Source organism: Furipterus horrens, unplaced genomic scaffold (assembly GCF_987537825.1).
Source record: "Furipterus horrens unplaced genomic scaffold, mFurHor1.1.pri manual_scaffold_17, whole genome shotgun sequence".
Classification (NCBI taxonomy): domain Eukaryota; kingdom Metazoa; phylum Chordata; class Mammalia; order Chiroptera; family Furipteridae; genus Furipterus; species Furipterus horrens.
In genome coordinates this window covers 79,541,734-79,557,666 of record NW_028327187.1, presented here as the reverse complement: position 1 = coordinate 79,557,666, position 15,933 = coordinate 79,541,734, and the positions used below count along the sequence as shown (strand labels likewise).

Sequence of the window (15,933 nt, the reverse complement as noted above, 5' to 3'; positions counted from 1 at the left end):
GCCCACTGTTCATATTTTTATAGACTCCTGGGTGGTAGTTAATAGCCTCATTGCTTTTTTTCTGGTCAATGGGCTCAAAGGAGTTATCACCTTCAGGATCGTGCCCTATGGAGCCTTCCACATTGGGAATATATTGCTGATCAGACCTGGTGTATTTATAATTAAAGCCTCTAATGCCTCAATTCATATGAAGGCCGCCACAGAGGAAGCTCATTTTTATGCCATAGCCGATTAACTTGCTCATGCTTTTCACGTAAGTTCAGGTATTACTCCCTGCCCAGGGCTCAATGGGTTCATGAAACCTTCAGTCACATTGTTTCTGGAACTTTAAAACTTGGGCTAAATGCCATGACCAATAGGAATCCATACAAAGGGTTGAACACCCCTTCTCTAACTGGCAAATTCATTTTATTGAGCCACTGTCCCAACCTGTTGGTAAAAACTGCTCTGCCCTCACAAAGATTGTTACATAAGTCTGCTCTTGGTCCATCTTTCCTATCATGTTAATGCCAATACCACTATTACAGGCCTTACGAAATAAATGTTAGTCCTGTTTGGGCTTCCGCATACCAGTGACTCAGACCAGGGTACATGCTATACTGCTCATTCAGTCTGGGCATAAGCCATAAAAACAAGGCATCACTTGGAACTTCCAATTTGTCTTGCTGTCTAGACAGCAGGCCTGATAGAGAGACATAATGGCCTACTCAAGGATGCTCTCTTGAGCTTAAAAAATGGACAATGGTCTCCCTAAATGGGTCTCTTTTACCCACATTCTTAGTTATTCTAAACTCTCAACCTTTCAAGTCATATTACATCCTAACAAAATGCAACTAGGGCCTCTCTATTCCCTTTTTCTAGCCACAAAAGGGGACACTTCCCATAAAAGAATCTATAATGCCCAAACGGAAATCCTCCTCATTTAAAGACATCTCCACTTTTTGATCCTGGTGCAATCTGTGATAGATTGGTGCCTGTATTTAAAGGAGATAGAAGAATTGGATTCACTGAAAATTGGGGGCCCTTGTCCTCCCAGACAGACTATTCTGTATGCCACAAGAAAGGTCTCTACCTAAGTCCTTTCTCAAGATGACACTTTTAAAGGTTCATTAATTGGAGGTTTCTCTTTGCATGAAATGGAGGTCTTGGTGCCTGCCTGGTCCTCCACCTACAACTTTAGGGTTCTTCCAAAGAGAAAGGAATTTCTTAAATTAGTTCCCAGTACCAACATTCTTAAACAGGATGGTAGTTCTGGATCCACCCTATTACAGATATTGAATGGGAAGCCACTATAGGATCTGGGATAACAATGCCTGTGACTCCCCATAACAATTGGGCACTTTCAGCATGACAAGACCAATAGACCACAGGTCTGAAAATGTTATGGAACATTCTGGCTCTGGTTGACCTGGCAATGCCTAATTTGGCTCATGGCGTGGGTCTGGGATTCTACAGCTCCAGCTCAATGTCAAACTCCTTGGGTTCCTTTGGCCTATGCTATGACCTCACCTGTTTGGGGTATTCAATCAGTTTCCCCACAAGAAATTACTCTGCAACCTCTGGAGACAAAGGAATACTGATCTTTAGTAAGTTTTATTTATTTCTCAAATGCATGAAAGTTTCCATCAAGGTTTTAGAGCTAGGCCAAGACTTCCATCAACCCAGCATCCTCGATGACTGCCCAGCCTCAATGCTGACACCTCAAAATCTTAACTGCCTATCATTTCTGCCACATCACTCATCACAACTCCATAGCCCCATCAACCGACTTCCCCTCATCTGACAGTCCCACATTTCACTCTCCATTATTCCATCATCACTACCCACATTTCTTATCTTCCTCAAACTGATGGACAATATTTATGTAGTGCTAACAGAAAATGTCACCCGAGTGCTAAACCTCCAGCAATGTTACCATGTGCCCTAGCTCAGGAAACCACTTATACAAATAACTTGCCTCCTTGGAGGTGTTTGATATTCATAATGACTACTTGTCATCCTCTCTGGTTAAGTGGTCCACAATATCCACGATAGTGTTTTCATCAGCCAGACCAGAAAGAGAGCAAAAGCAGACTTGAAGGAATTAAGATGTGGCAGGGCTAAGAACAGGAGACAAGAGAGAAGAAAAGGCGGCTGGGAAGTTAAAAGGAATGGATCAATAAGTGTGGTAGCAGAGCCACAAGAAGGATTGGGGAAGGATGAGAATTTTTTTTTTTTTAATCTTCATCTGAGGACATTTTTTCATTGCTTTGAGAGAGAGAGAGGTAGGGAGGGACAGAAACATTAATGTGAAAGAAAAGCACTGATTGCTTGCCTTCCTTCTGTATGCGCCTGGACCGGGGACTGAACCCACAACCTAGGCATGTGCCTCAACTGGAAATCGAACCCTCAACTTTTCAATTATGAAACAATGCTCCAACCAACTGAGCCACACTGGCAAGGCGGGATGAAGATCTTTATTTGGTGGGTTTCAGCATGGAATTGCTGCAGGAAGCACCTGATGCTTCCTTACTGACTTGCTCTCACGCTCGTTCTAGCCTCCCCAAACTGGCAGTCTACACTACGAAGCCCACTTCTGAGACTATTTGGCCCTCACATGTCTGGCCTGATATAATTTGGGCAGTAGAAATTCCACCCTCCAAGCCCCTTGGGCTATTAGTTCTCCTGCCATACAACTCCTGCTCAGCAAGGTCATGCACTCTACTCCACCAACTACTCCCTTCTGACTCTGACTTGTTTCCTACGAATACTTAACACTCAAGGCACCCTAGATCTAACTAGAAAGTCTCTTTCGTCAAGTACTGTCACAAAAGGGAGCAATGGGCTATCTTTTTACCTATCATATTGGGCCTCGTCACCACCTCTGGTATAAGAGGCACAAAATTAAGTATTTTCAATTCTGTAAGAGATTCACCACATAGAGGCTACCCAGACAATGGCACAACTCCTGGCCAATCACCTAACCCAAACAGCCCAGGTTGTAGGAACCCTCAATGATGGACAAAGCAGTCTGGTTGCTCTGATAGTTGGTAACAGAATGGCATTAAACTAGCCACTAGTATGTCAAGGTGGAGCTTGAGCCTTAGAAGAGGACCTCCTGCTGCACATGGGTCAATAATACAGAAAAGATATACAGAATAGTTCAACAAATAAAACAAAAAACCAGAACAACCAATTATATTACTGAAATATCCCAAGAGATTCTCACACCCCCTCCACTAATTTCTTTTCCAGACCATCTCCTTTTGCCAGGGGCAAAAGGCTCTACATTACTATATATGGACCTAAAATAATAACTGCTGGCCCAATTATTTGAGGTGGCTTTGCAAAGCTGGTCTCTCTGAAGTATAAACTTTTTTAAAGAAAAGATTTATTTAAGTCTTTAGAGAGAAGGAAAGGGTGGGAGAAAGGGAAAGAAACATCAGTGTGTGGTTGCCTCTTATACACTCCTAACCTGGCACATAACCCAGGCATGTGCCCTGAGGGAACTGAACCGGTGACCTTTTGGTTCACAGGCTGCTATTCAGTCCACATCAGCCAGGGTTGAAGTACAAACTTTTTAATAAGAAACCTGGAAGGTTGCTATACTAATTGAAATGTTAGCGCTGAATTAAGACTCTAGAGAAGGAATTTTGATTTTCACCAAGGTTTTTATTTTAGTGCTCTCAGTCTCATTTGTACTTCCTACATTATCCTGAGAGGGCTTAACTGCGCTCCATCCCTAAGCCACAAGCACTTATGTCCTCTTGCAGCCTCTTTTACGTTTTTTTTTTTTAAGATTTTATTTACTTACTTTTTAGAGAGAGGATAAGGGAGGAAGAAAGAGAGGGAGAGAAACAGAAATATATGAGAGGTACCTTGACTGGTTGCCTCTCACACGCCCCTAACTGGGGAACCGCCCCACAACCCAGGCACGTGTCCTGACCAGGAATTGAACTGGTTACCTTTTGGTTTGCAGGCCGGTACTCAATCCACTGAACCACATAAGCCAGGGCCTCTTGCAGCCTCTTTTAAACTTCCCCTTTATAAAAAAGGCTTGTGCACTTGCCTTTCTCCCTCCCCACGCTTGCTCTCAGGGGCTTTCTCCCAATGTCATTCATTCCTTCTCCTTGACCTGAAACTTCAGCAATATAACAAATCTTTTTTTTTTTTTTTTTATCACACCAAAGGAATACTGTTATGAATATTGCCATCTGAACCTAACCTTGGGAGGGAGCCTCCCCATGTCAAGGTGGAGCTGCTGTAACACAAGGGAATACGTCCTCAACCTGATAAAGAAGAACAAAACCTTCAACTCAAAGCCTTCTATTAACCTCGAACTTAATGGTGAAATACTAAATGCTTTGCTCCGAGTTCAGAAACAAAGCAAATACACTCATTCTCACCACTTCCATTTTGTCCTGTTTCAGACATCTTTGCCAACAAAGATTAACACACACACACACACACACACACACAAAGATCATAAAGAAGGAAAACTGTCTATTTGAAGATGGCAAGACTATGTAGAATATCTTAAGACATTAACAAAACAATTATGAACTACTAGTGAATTCGACAATGTCACAGGATACAAAGTTAATATACAAAAATCTTAAAATATTTCAGCAAGGGAGTATCTAAGTTGTGGTAATCAAAACTACTCCCTCCAGACACCCCAAAGTATTAAAAAATGTCTACTACCGGTACAAGGAAGTTTCTCTATTTCTACATCTCCAACCAAATTCCTTTACAGTTTTAAGCAGAATTCTAAACACCAATGTATTACATGTACTGTCCTCAATATGTATGGCACTGAATAAATGCCAGTTAATAAAAGTGAGCAATACTGAAAGTAGTGGCAATATCAAATTACAAACGACTACAAAGTACCTATAGCATCTAAAACTGCATTTTCTACAGGGAGATACAATATTCTATATTACAGTTTGCAGGTTCGACATTCAATTCTGAGAATGGAAGCAATTCTAATTGGATTTTTCAGACCAAGGATAGGGGTAACCACTGAATAAAGATGCACTTCTTATCACACTTACAGTATAAGTATAGCACAAAGAGCCAAATGTACACTACTACTACTTATTACAAATGATTCACAATACACTACTTATAGAAGGTATAGTTGGCATTAAAGAAATGGGTATTTGAAACTGAATTCTGACTTTTCTATATTTCATCACCAATTAGAAAGACACAATCACACGGTGGACAAATGTAGATAGTAAAATCTTTTAAGGATAGAAAACACACAGAACTCTGCTAGGTTATTCTGGCTTGCTATAACAAAATATCAACTCTACTTACCTAGGAGAAAAAGTGACGGGCCATAGTATTCTGCATTGCTGATGATGTGTTTTAGGGAGGTAGGCAGAGAACCATCCATCACTAAGAGAAAGGTGAACATTAAGGGGAATGTGATCAGTCCAGTAGTATTCTGATGGGTGGAGATGATGGAGCAATATATTACACATAACACTCTGTGGTGAACCAAGTTTGTGTTGATTCCAATCTAATGGCTTCTACTTGTCTATCCTCTCCATATCCTATTATTTATTCCTTGTTCACATAGTAACCCTTTCACGGTGAGTCAAAGAACAACATACAGACACAGAGAGCTGGAAGTGAGTACAGAGTCAAAAGCTGGAAAAGGAAAAAGCAGGTAAATGATCCTTAGGTTTGGAGAAAGTGACATTAAACAACTAAAAGCTATTTAAATGTCATGGCCTTTCCTAAGCCTGCCTTATAAAACAAGAGTGGCTTCAGAAAGCATGAAAAGAACCAATCTTTGAGAGAGTCAAACATATTTCAGTAAAGTATCTAGAATCAAATACCATGTCGTATGCCATCTGAGAAAGCTGGGTCTTGAATGGCCTTCTTGAGGAAATTCAACATGGATTTGAGAAGTGCTGCTCGTTGTGGAATACACTGGACTCCTGGAAAGGGAGAAAGGATTACATTAGATTCACCATTAGACCAGTGAGCAGGCACATAAAACAAAATTTTAAGAGACCCATATACACTATAGCAACGCTAACAGACATTTGAAGTGAAATCTCTGAATGTTAGAAAGATTACTTGCCTAAACTTTAACACTGGAAAAATAAATCACCAAGGACTGAATAAAACTAATACCAAAGTTAAAAGCCCAAAGTAAAAAAGAAAAAATACAAAGTAAAAAGATTAACACTCTGATCCTCATTTCCTATCTTAAGATATTACCTACCCTCCTACTACTCTTACATGACTGTTGTGATAAAATAATATATGTATGATCTCTAGAAAGGTATAAATTGCTATGAAATAAGTATTAATATGAGAAAACAAACACCAGAATGCAAAGTAACATGCCTAGTCATAATAAGTAAGCCTTCGAATGTACCACTCAGCCTCCCCCCAAAGCACCCTCTTCACTACTAACTCAGTGTGAAAGATTGTGTATCCATGTGCCTACGTACCAGGACGGGGGCCAGGACAGATAGTACTACCGCTGGAACTTGCTGCCCTTAATTCAACATCCAAACGGTGTTCCATAGAGGTGGATGATCCTGGACTATTTTCCATAGTCACATCTGTGACTAAGTAAAAGTTACGATAAAAAAAACTAGTTAGTATAAAAGGTATCACCAAAAGAAAGACTGAGAAATTAATTTTTCCATTAAAGTGAGATGAATGACATCAAAATACGAGAATTAGAATACTGAAACCTAACATGAAAATGTTGGCTTTCCACAAATTAATGAAATAGTATTTAACATTAGTTATTTAAGACATGAAAATTTAAAACAATCATATACAAGAAATCCTTCAATACTTCTCAACTACAAAATTTGGGAGAAAAAGGTGTTAAGTTAAACATGCAATTTCACATACTACTAATGGATAAAAGTAGACAGTAGGTAGAGCTTGTTGGAAAGGGTAACTTAGTAAATATAAAAAGCATTGAGAAGTTAATGCTCAATATACTTATATGAAAGGATGTCTATGATATATTGAATGAAAAATGTTGAGGATATTAATGATCTCATCTCCCCATTTTAAAAACTATATACTTATGGAAAAAAGACAATAAAAAACTACATACTTATGTCAACATGTACTTGCATATGCAAAAAGAACTACACCAAAATAGCTATGGTTAAGTAGGGAGGGAGCATTCATTTTTATTTGATAGACTTGAACAGAATAATTTTAATTAAGAGTACAAAATACACAATTACTTCTTACAAGTTATAAAATATAATAAAGCTCCATTAGTGATAAACCAGTTTGCATTTTAAAATACTTTCTTCTAATCTTTTTTATACACAAGCACACATACATGTGCCTACTTATATATGGGAAGCACAAACTCATGGTTTTATAACCTGCTTTAAATCGAATATAAAACTTTTTCTATGAGCATCAGAATCACCTGGCTTGCTTGTTAACAATGCAGATTTCCTTCTCTTCACTTGAAAATTTAATTAATAAGCACTGTAGATGGGGGTCTAAATCTTTAGCAAGCACTTTAATTTATTCCTATGCTTACTAAAGTTTGATAACCACTGATTTATAACAAACCGCGATTCTTTAAATAGTTTTCCATACCACACTATTTAAACGTCACACTCCGGAATCTCACCCATTAACTCAAATATCAGCTTGCTCAATAATAGACTAGAGATAGAAATTGGGTAAAGGGATTTTTAGGGACAGCAATGTACACAGGTAATTATGTTCAGAAAAAAAGGGATGGTGAACTATGGATATTTAGTGTCAAGAATGAAAGCATTATAAATTCTAATAACTTTACTATAAGTATAACAGATACATGTAATGACAACCTGGGTCATCAAGCTAAGATTAATTTAAATTCTGAGAAAGCTATTTTGGGTAAGTTGTTTTATTTTTGGTATATGATTCTGAACTATGCATGGGTTTTTAAAAAAAAAGGATACACATGATGGAGATTAAGAATACTTGATCTTCTAGCTTTTTCATTTAATGATTTAAAAGCTGTTCCCTATCCAACAACTTGTTCATTACCTCTTCTTTCCCTTTTCAAAATAGCCAGATAATTTTGGCAAGTCCTATTTTATAGTCTACATTTTCCTTATCTTTCTGAAACACATATTTGAAACACCTACACTTTATCATGCACTGCTAGATATATAGCAGTGAACAAAACAGTACCCCGATCTCGTGGAGTTTACATTTTAGTGGGAACAAGAAGGTAATGAACCAATACTTAAGAAAACAGCTATTATGTCTTGAAATCAAAACAGATTTCACATCATAGATGACTGTAAGACTCTATAGCACTCTTACCATCTGTACCGACTGCTTCACCTTCTACCTCTGTTCCCAACAACTTGTGCCTCCCTTTTCTAATTAACCTCATGAAAATGGGCAAATTGTTGATGCAGAAAAATTGTTTTGCTTTGAAAATGTATACTCAGGTCAGTTGTGCACTTTAGAATTCATGAGAAGAAATAAAATTGGGGTTGGATAGCAGCTAAATATCTAGCACAAAAACAGTGACTTAGTAACTGTTAATTACCATCCATATCAGTTTCCATTTCTTCTCCTTCTTGCGTAGTACTGGGTCTCTGGATCTTTGGCTTGATCACAAAGGGACATTCTTTTCGGCACAAATCTACTTCATGCTATGACCAAGGGAAAAGTAGTAAGTAAATCCTATGTATATACCAAGAATTTAAAAATAATTATGTCACACATGCAGATTAAAAAATTGATTTCTAAAAATAGAAGAGGAATAAGATGGCTCTTTAGGGTTATAAGGGTAGTTCCTAGGCTTAGGTCTCACTGAGTTTCAATCAGTTTATGCAAAGTGCTCCTTATATAACAATACCTCAAGTCTATAAATGAAGATAGAAAGTCCACTATGGGATTGAAAAGCTGCCATATCTAGGTTGGTGATGAGGTCAACCACTCTGACAGCTCTGGTAACAAATGTTATCTGGTCCTGTTCATCGCCAAGAAACTTAATGACCTATCAGGGAGAGAAAAAGAAGCAAAACCAATCAAACAAAAAGACACAAAGCTATAAATAATATAATCTTTTGGAAACATGCACTCTCTCAGGGAGGCAGCAATTACAGAAGGAAAAAAACATGTTTGATTCCTGATGCTTGCCAAATGATAGCTCTATTACTTCTGGGACTCAAACCTCTGAGGTAATGGGGACAGAGATTACTTATCAGGATTAAATAAGATATTCAGGAGAAAAATGCTGATGCCCAGTGCCCAACACCTAGTAAAGCTTATTAACAGAACAACTTACAATGTACACACACACACACACACATATATATATATATATATTCTCTTCAGCGTCACACCTAAGGTCTTAAGATGTGACAATGCCTTGACTAGTCCTGGGGCTTACTATCACACCATGTGGCCTATAATCAATTTTTAATAATGGAGATGGTTGCTATTAACAGTTGTTAATGAGATAACTAGAAGGCTAAACTATAAAAATTAAGCATAACATTTTCTAATTAAGCTTTCTTAAATGCTATTTGCTCTCACTGTGAACCATTTCAAACTTGCAATTCTACACCTTCTCTTAGCTGATCCCCCCACCACATAATAGTTTTTTAAAAGTACAGCACCTTCAACAAGGCTTCCATCATTCCACAGGAGACCAAGGCTTCGCCACCAGCGTCATAGCTGGCCAGATGGTATAAAAAAGAGAAGAGAGCAGTGGCAAACTGATGAGGATATGGATCCATGGAAGGATCTACAAGGGAGGTTGGGAAAGGTAGAGAAAACATAAGCTTGAACTGGAGTTTAGCTGGTGGGATGTTAAATAAAGGCAGACAAGCGAAGGGTAGGATTCCTCTTGTTGCACAGGATAATAACTGTAAAGATTTACCAATCATGGCCTGGATACAGTTCCGTACAAGTACAGGCAAAAATCCATGATAGGATGCAGTTCCAGTACAGTCAATAATACTGCTGAGTTTGGGAGTCCTCTCCAAGTGGACAATTGATGTTAATGTTCGTAAAGAAGCAGCTTTAATCTCCTATGAAAACAGAAGGTAAACACAGCATGTGTTTTAAATAAGAAGATGACTAAAACAAATTGATAATACCCCAAACTCTAAAATTTAAGTCATTCTACTAGTAATTGCTTGGGGGACATGGGACTCTGTTGAAAATAATATTGAAAATCAAGCCATTTGTTAACTTTGTAGCTGAACATCCAGAGGAAGAAGTAAAAGGGCTAAACCCCTGGGAAATATCGAAAGGGAAATAAATACATATGAACCCAATACACACAGGAGAATATTAATAAATACTTACCATAAGCTGCTTATCTGTTATCTGAAGGACATCTACCAACTCCTCTATCAACCCATTATACAAGATACTGTTTGCTGACTCCTGCAAGGCATTGGAATACACTGCAAAAGGAGAAATAAATACTTTAGGCAAGAAGGTAGTGGTCAAGCCACTGCCCAATGACATATCGTTTGGCATCTACCGCTTCTGGGTAAGAATTCCCTTTGAACCAGCACTGGAGGACAGAATCTCTAAATTCTAGAGAATCAGATCAAATATGATGATAAGCTCTAAATACCCACCCAAATAATAGATTCTCCTATTAATGGTATTGGTTGTCTTGATGAAGGATTTTGGGAATGGAAGAAAAGAGAATGAAGAGTTAAGTTTTAATAACATTACTATTTGATATAACTATGATGCCATGGACACACTTCCACTTTAATTTCTTCATATGCTTGTTTTCACTGGACACACAAGCTGTAAAGAACAGAATTCATGGACTATTTCAGACTAAGCCAAAAACTTGTATGACACTGGAGTAAAACCTGAGAATGCATATAATATACTTTCAATGAATCCCCACATGGAGATAATATTGGATCAGTCTCAACAAACATTTCCTGAGCACTCACTAACACATCAAAAGTTATGCTAGGTATGAGTATAATGAGAAGAGTAGGAATTTCAGTTCAAGGAACCCATAGTTCAAAAGAGCAAATGAGTAATAACACAATGAAAGCAATATTAACAACAGATACCATTTTATACCTTCTAAGTGCCTAGTCTGTATTAGTTGCTCTATAGGCTTTTATTTAACTCTCAGCCTATAAAATACAAGGTCTGTCCAGAAGAAGTCCAGCCACTGTTAATATAATGAGAACAGTTTGTGCAACATTGATGTAACCTGGTAGCCAGAGAGTGGACTACAATGAGCATGATGAACAACGACGACTTCACTGTACTAGTGAGTGGCGGTGGTAGACTCCTTTGAGTGAGCTTGTGCACTATGTGGCCACTGCATTCAAAGTGATTGAGTGAGAAGAGCAATGAATCTGCATCAAATGTTGTGTTAAGCTTGAACAGTCCTTCATGGAAACTATCTGGATGGTTCAGAAGGCTGCAGCTATGGGCAACTGGTGACTGACAGCTTCATCATGACAACATGCCTGCTCATGCATCATGTTTCTTGTGGAGTTTTCTGGTGAAACATCAAATCACCCAGGTGACTCAGCCCCGCTACAGCCCAGATACAGCACCCTGCAACTTTTGCCTTTTCCCAGAACTAAAATCACCTTTGAAAGGGAAGAGATTTCAGACTGTTGACGAGATTCAGAAAATATGACAGGGCAGCTGATGACGACTGGGTGAACTGTGTGAGGTCTCAAGATACCCACTTTGAAGGGGACTGAGGCATCACTGTCCTATGTACAATGTTTCTTGTATCTTGTTCAATAAATGTCTCTTTTTTCATATTCTGGACAGATCTCATTAATATTGTCCCAATATTAAATGAGAAAACTGAAGCCGAAAAGATAAACAGGTAGCTAATAATTTTTAGTCAGGATGACAGCCCAAAACTGATCCCCGAAACAGTGTGCTTTCTACTCTACCCTCCTACAGTAAAAGTAAAATGCACAGTATTGACTACCTGACAAATACTTTCTGATTTATTTCAAAATTATACTCCTGAAGGGCACAGAAGAGGAAGATAAAATGGCAAGAGGAGAGCCAGGAGAGATGAATACCTGAAAATTAAAGAAGATCAAAACCAAGACTGAACCCATGCAAGTGTGTTTCAATAACCATCTGATCCAAAATTAAGGAGCTTAGGAAAGGCAAATATGGTGAACATTAGGAGTGCTGGCAATTTTACCATTTAACTTGCCACCTAGGTAACTACAAAAAGATTCACAGCAACAAAGACAAATCAAGTTCAAAGGAAATCAAGTCTAAATTGCCTAATTGGGGCCTGTTAATTATAGTGTTGTTTTCTTACCTAATATAGATATTGCATGCAGCCTCGCCTGAACAGCTTGCAATCGCTTCCTGTGATTAGAAAAGCCATGGGCCAGCCGTATGTGTGTAAATAACAGCATCTGTAGAGATGTAAGACTTAAATTAGGAAATCAACAGAAAAGGTGACTATACTTTCTGACGGCTAACTCACACCTATTGAGCTATTTGTAAAATAGTTTACTGTTGCTATTTGTTAAGGTTCCAAATAGAACAGTTCCACTGAGGCTGGCTGACAAAATGGGAGCGAGAAAACAAGAGGCACACAGAATTCTATTATCCCAACATAAGCCAACTGTTAGGCAACAAACTAGAGACATTTGGCAAGAGTTCTGATTGTTATTAATCAAATTAAGTATTTTATCACCATCACAATGAGCAGGGAAAAAAATAACACGACTGAATGTTTTCTCCTTTGGTATACAAAGTGTTGCACTACCACCACGTAACTCTCATATAAATCCTTAGAAGTGTTCATCTCATAAAAAATGAAGAAACTAAGGCTCCTAGCGGCTAATTTGCCCATGGTCTGATTACATTTTTCTACTATGGTGTCTCCCAGTCCAGCATGTATCATTAATCTATATGAATATCATCCACACTCTTCAGATATTTTTAGCATATATCGTACCTGCTTATCCTTGGGAATGCTGTACATTTTGGTAAGAGATTCCATGATTTCAGAAGGGCTTTCTGAAATCTACATTAGAAAAAAAAGTTAGGAACAAAAAAATAAACCAAATGTTAAGGAATAGTCAATAGTCAAAGATTCCTTTTACCTTGTCAAGTTGCTCTATGTGAATATAATGTAGTGTGTTACTAGTTGTCTGAAATTAAAAAGATAGGAGAGTTGTTAGGAGTCATCATATACGTTAGCTTCCCCTGACATAAGACTGCAAGAGCTGTCTGAAAACCAAGATGTGACCCTAGGGTGAAGCCTGACTGAATGCTCTTAAAACCAAGTTAATTTTTGAATCTCCCCAAATACCCATTTTATATACCAACTATTCTCAGGGAAGCTTCTTTGAAACCAGTAGCATGAAAATAAAATGCACATAACCAGACACATTTCATATTCTTCATTGTCCCCTTTTAACATTCTTTGTCTTAATGCCCACAGCCTCTGTATTCATAGCAAAGACTGAATCCATGAAAATGGTTTCTCTTTAAATATGCGTTAGAGCTGTTTTCAAGGCCCCATTACAGTAGAAAGTAATTCATTTTTGTTATTATATATTGCAGGCAAAAGAAAAAAAATCTTATTCACTAGGCTACTTCTAAACCAAACTGAATTTTAGTATCTCCTCAAAGAATATGGAATGACCAGATAATTGAAGCAGGACTCTCGTAAGAAATATACAGACTTCTTGCAGGCTGGCTTAAGTAGAGAAAGTTGAGTCGTCACTATCCAGACTATTATACTGCATGTTGGAACTGAGACTGATAAAAACATACAAGTTATAGCAGTGCCCCATATAGAGTCCTGCTTTTGGTAATTCCAACATAAGATCCAAACCTATCAGACCTGGGCATACAATGAATACTTATTTTTGAGAAGCTATTAGGTATGTTTAGCTTGGGAAGGCAGCAATGTAGCTCAAAACCATTCCCTCATTTAACTGAGGAGTTCTAGAAAAGTTAACCCCAGTTATAGCAGATCACAGACTCTATCAGAACAAGTCTGATTGAGACTCACCCTTTTCTCGATTTTGACCTCGGCCCCAGGGTCTGCATAGAATTCAAAGTGTAGTGTAGTTGCACTGGGTGGGTATTTCTGTGTATAAAGCACATGAAAGAATCAGATACCATCTTCCCCCAAGTCTTCCCTCAAAGTCCTAGCCATTTGTGCAACTTACTGTGGCAACAAAATAAGCAATGTAAGTCAGCCGCTACAGTGACTTCATTCCTTGTCTTAGCAGAGCTCAGATGTCTTACAACAATACAGAATCAGGATGATGGAGCACAGAGATCCAAAAGCTTTCATATTTCTTACAAGTTACCAAGTTGCCCATTCTTTCAAGAAATCAATTTGGATTGTAGCTATTCTCAAGAGGGAAAAGAGGGACAAGTCCACTAAGCAGTAATGAATAAGAATCCAAGAAAGGATGGAAGACAAATACAAGGGTCTAGGCACCAGCTCGACAATGGAAAATAAACATTCCTATGGAAACCTTAGTGTGTGTGTGTTGACGCCTTTTGAAACATTTTATTCAAACTATGCCTCATGTGCATATCTTCATAATTTTTCATATACTCCCTTCCATACCATTCTATACCACTTCTCAAAATATCGGTTTTTCTGTACAAGCAGATACCAAATCAATATAATTCAAACCCTGACAACAAATCTTTAACTTTAGAAAAGCAATATAAAAAAATAAAGTAACACCACCACGGCATGCCCATTAAAATGTATCCTCGAAAAAACAACAACAAAAAACAGGCCTTAGCCAGGTAGCTCAGTTGGTTAGAGCAACATCTCAATATGCCAAGGTTTCAGGTTCAATCCCCAGTCAAGGCACATATGAGAATCAACAAATGAATGCATTAATAAGTGGAACAACAAATGGGTGATTCTCCCCCTTCCTCTATTTCTCTAATTTCAAGAAATTAAAAAAAAAATTTTGTTTGAAGAAACCAGTAGCGGTGGTTGCCTCTGGAGATGGAGAATTATTGTATATACCTTCATACTTAGAATTTTAAAAACATGTTTATATATTACTTCCTTTCAAAGTATACATATTTTTCAAAATCTCATAACATGCCAAATATCAATGAATAAAAAGATGTGTCATTTCTTAACACAGGCAGGGACCAAAATGGGTAATAAGACAAAATACAATCTCAACAGAATGTATCTTACTGTTTTGACAAGGTGCAAAGAACAAGCTTCTTATACATAAGGAGGCTCAGAAATAACCAACTAAACTAAGATGAAAAATTAAATTCCAAACTAAATATACTGTAAGACTTATGTAGCTTTGATTATTAAACAGACAACACTCACCTCCCGTATTATTCAATATCCATTAATATAATGCACACTAAATAAAATATATCAGCTAAGATGGGAAACTAATTTGTTCTAATTTGTCATTTTCTGCAACAACAAAAACAAAGGCCATTCTCCTAGGGGAAAAAGGCTTGATAAAATTCACTAAATTTCATCACAGTCATTTGTCCTACACACGACAAGCTGACAAAAGAAGTACTTCTGTTAGAAAATATAGTTGTTTCTAGGCACATTAATTTTTATAACAAATCCAGCTGTGCCTTGTGGTTCCACAGTAACATATCAAAGCAGCAAGTCAATGGTCTAAGCTCATAACCTAAGCATGAGTGAAAGGTATGAGCAGGACAGGGCATGAGGGGTAAACATGGAAAGCACACAGAACATGTTAAGTTCTTAACCCTGATGGTAGAACTGTTTTTCAAATAGCCATTTTTAAATCATGCCAGACTGCCCAGAGTTCCAACAGCTTCAGTGAGATAATGCAAGCAAATGCACTTTCTGGGATTTTTCATCACTTTCACACTGATTCACCCAAAGTAGTTTTCTACTAAGAATTTGGGTATGAACATACTGTGTGCTTCAGGTTCTTCATCTACTGCCAGCATATTGAGGGC

At 37.9% G+C, this 15,933-nt stretch overlaps 1 protein-coding gene across 9 annotated transcripts in view; it reads right to left on the bottom strand.

Annotated features, from left to right (window-relative positions):
• Positions 1-15,933, bottom strand: part of HUWE1 (HECT, UBA and WWE domain containing E3 ubiquitin protein ligase 1) — a 166,729-nt gene that overhangs the window by 84,843 nt on the left and 65,953 nt on the right. For all 9 annotated transcript variants that reach the window (XM_090264628.1, XM_090264634.1, XM_090264633.1 and 6 more), the window contains 12 exons: positions 14,003-14,080; positions 13,086-13,133; positions 12,938-13,006; positions 12,290-12,389; positions 10,312-10,412; positions 9,881-10,031; positions 9,618-9,745; positions 8,852-8,992; positions 8,540-8,645; positions 6,456-6,575; positions 5,832-5,933; positions 5,305-5,385 (listed from right to left, as the gene is read on the bottom strand). In XM_090264628.1, the coding sequence (XP_090120754.1) occupies positions 5,305-5,385; positions 5,832-5,933; positions 6,456-6,575; positions 8,540-8,645; positions 8,852-8,992; positions 9,618-9,745; positions 9,881-10,031; positions 10,312-10,412; positions 12,290-12,389; positions 12,938-13,006; positions 13,086-13,133; positions 14,003-14,080 (1,225 nt within the window). The remainder of the gene's footprint in view (positions 1-5,304; positions 5,386-5,831; positions 5,934-6,455; positions 6,576-8,539; positions 8,646-8,851; positions 8,993-9,617; positions 9,746-9,880; positions 10,032-10,311; positions 10,413-12,289; positions 12,390-12,937; positions 13,007-13,085; positions 13,134-14,002; positions 14,081-15,933) is intronic.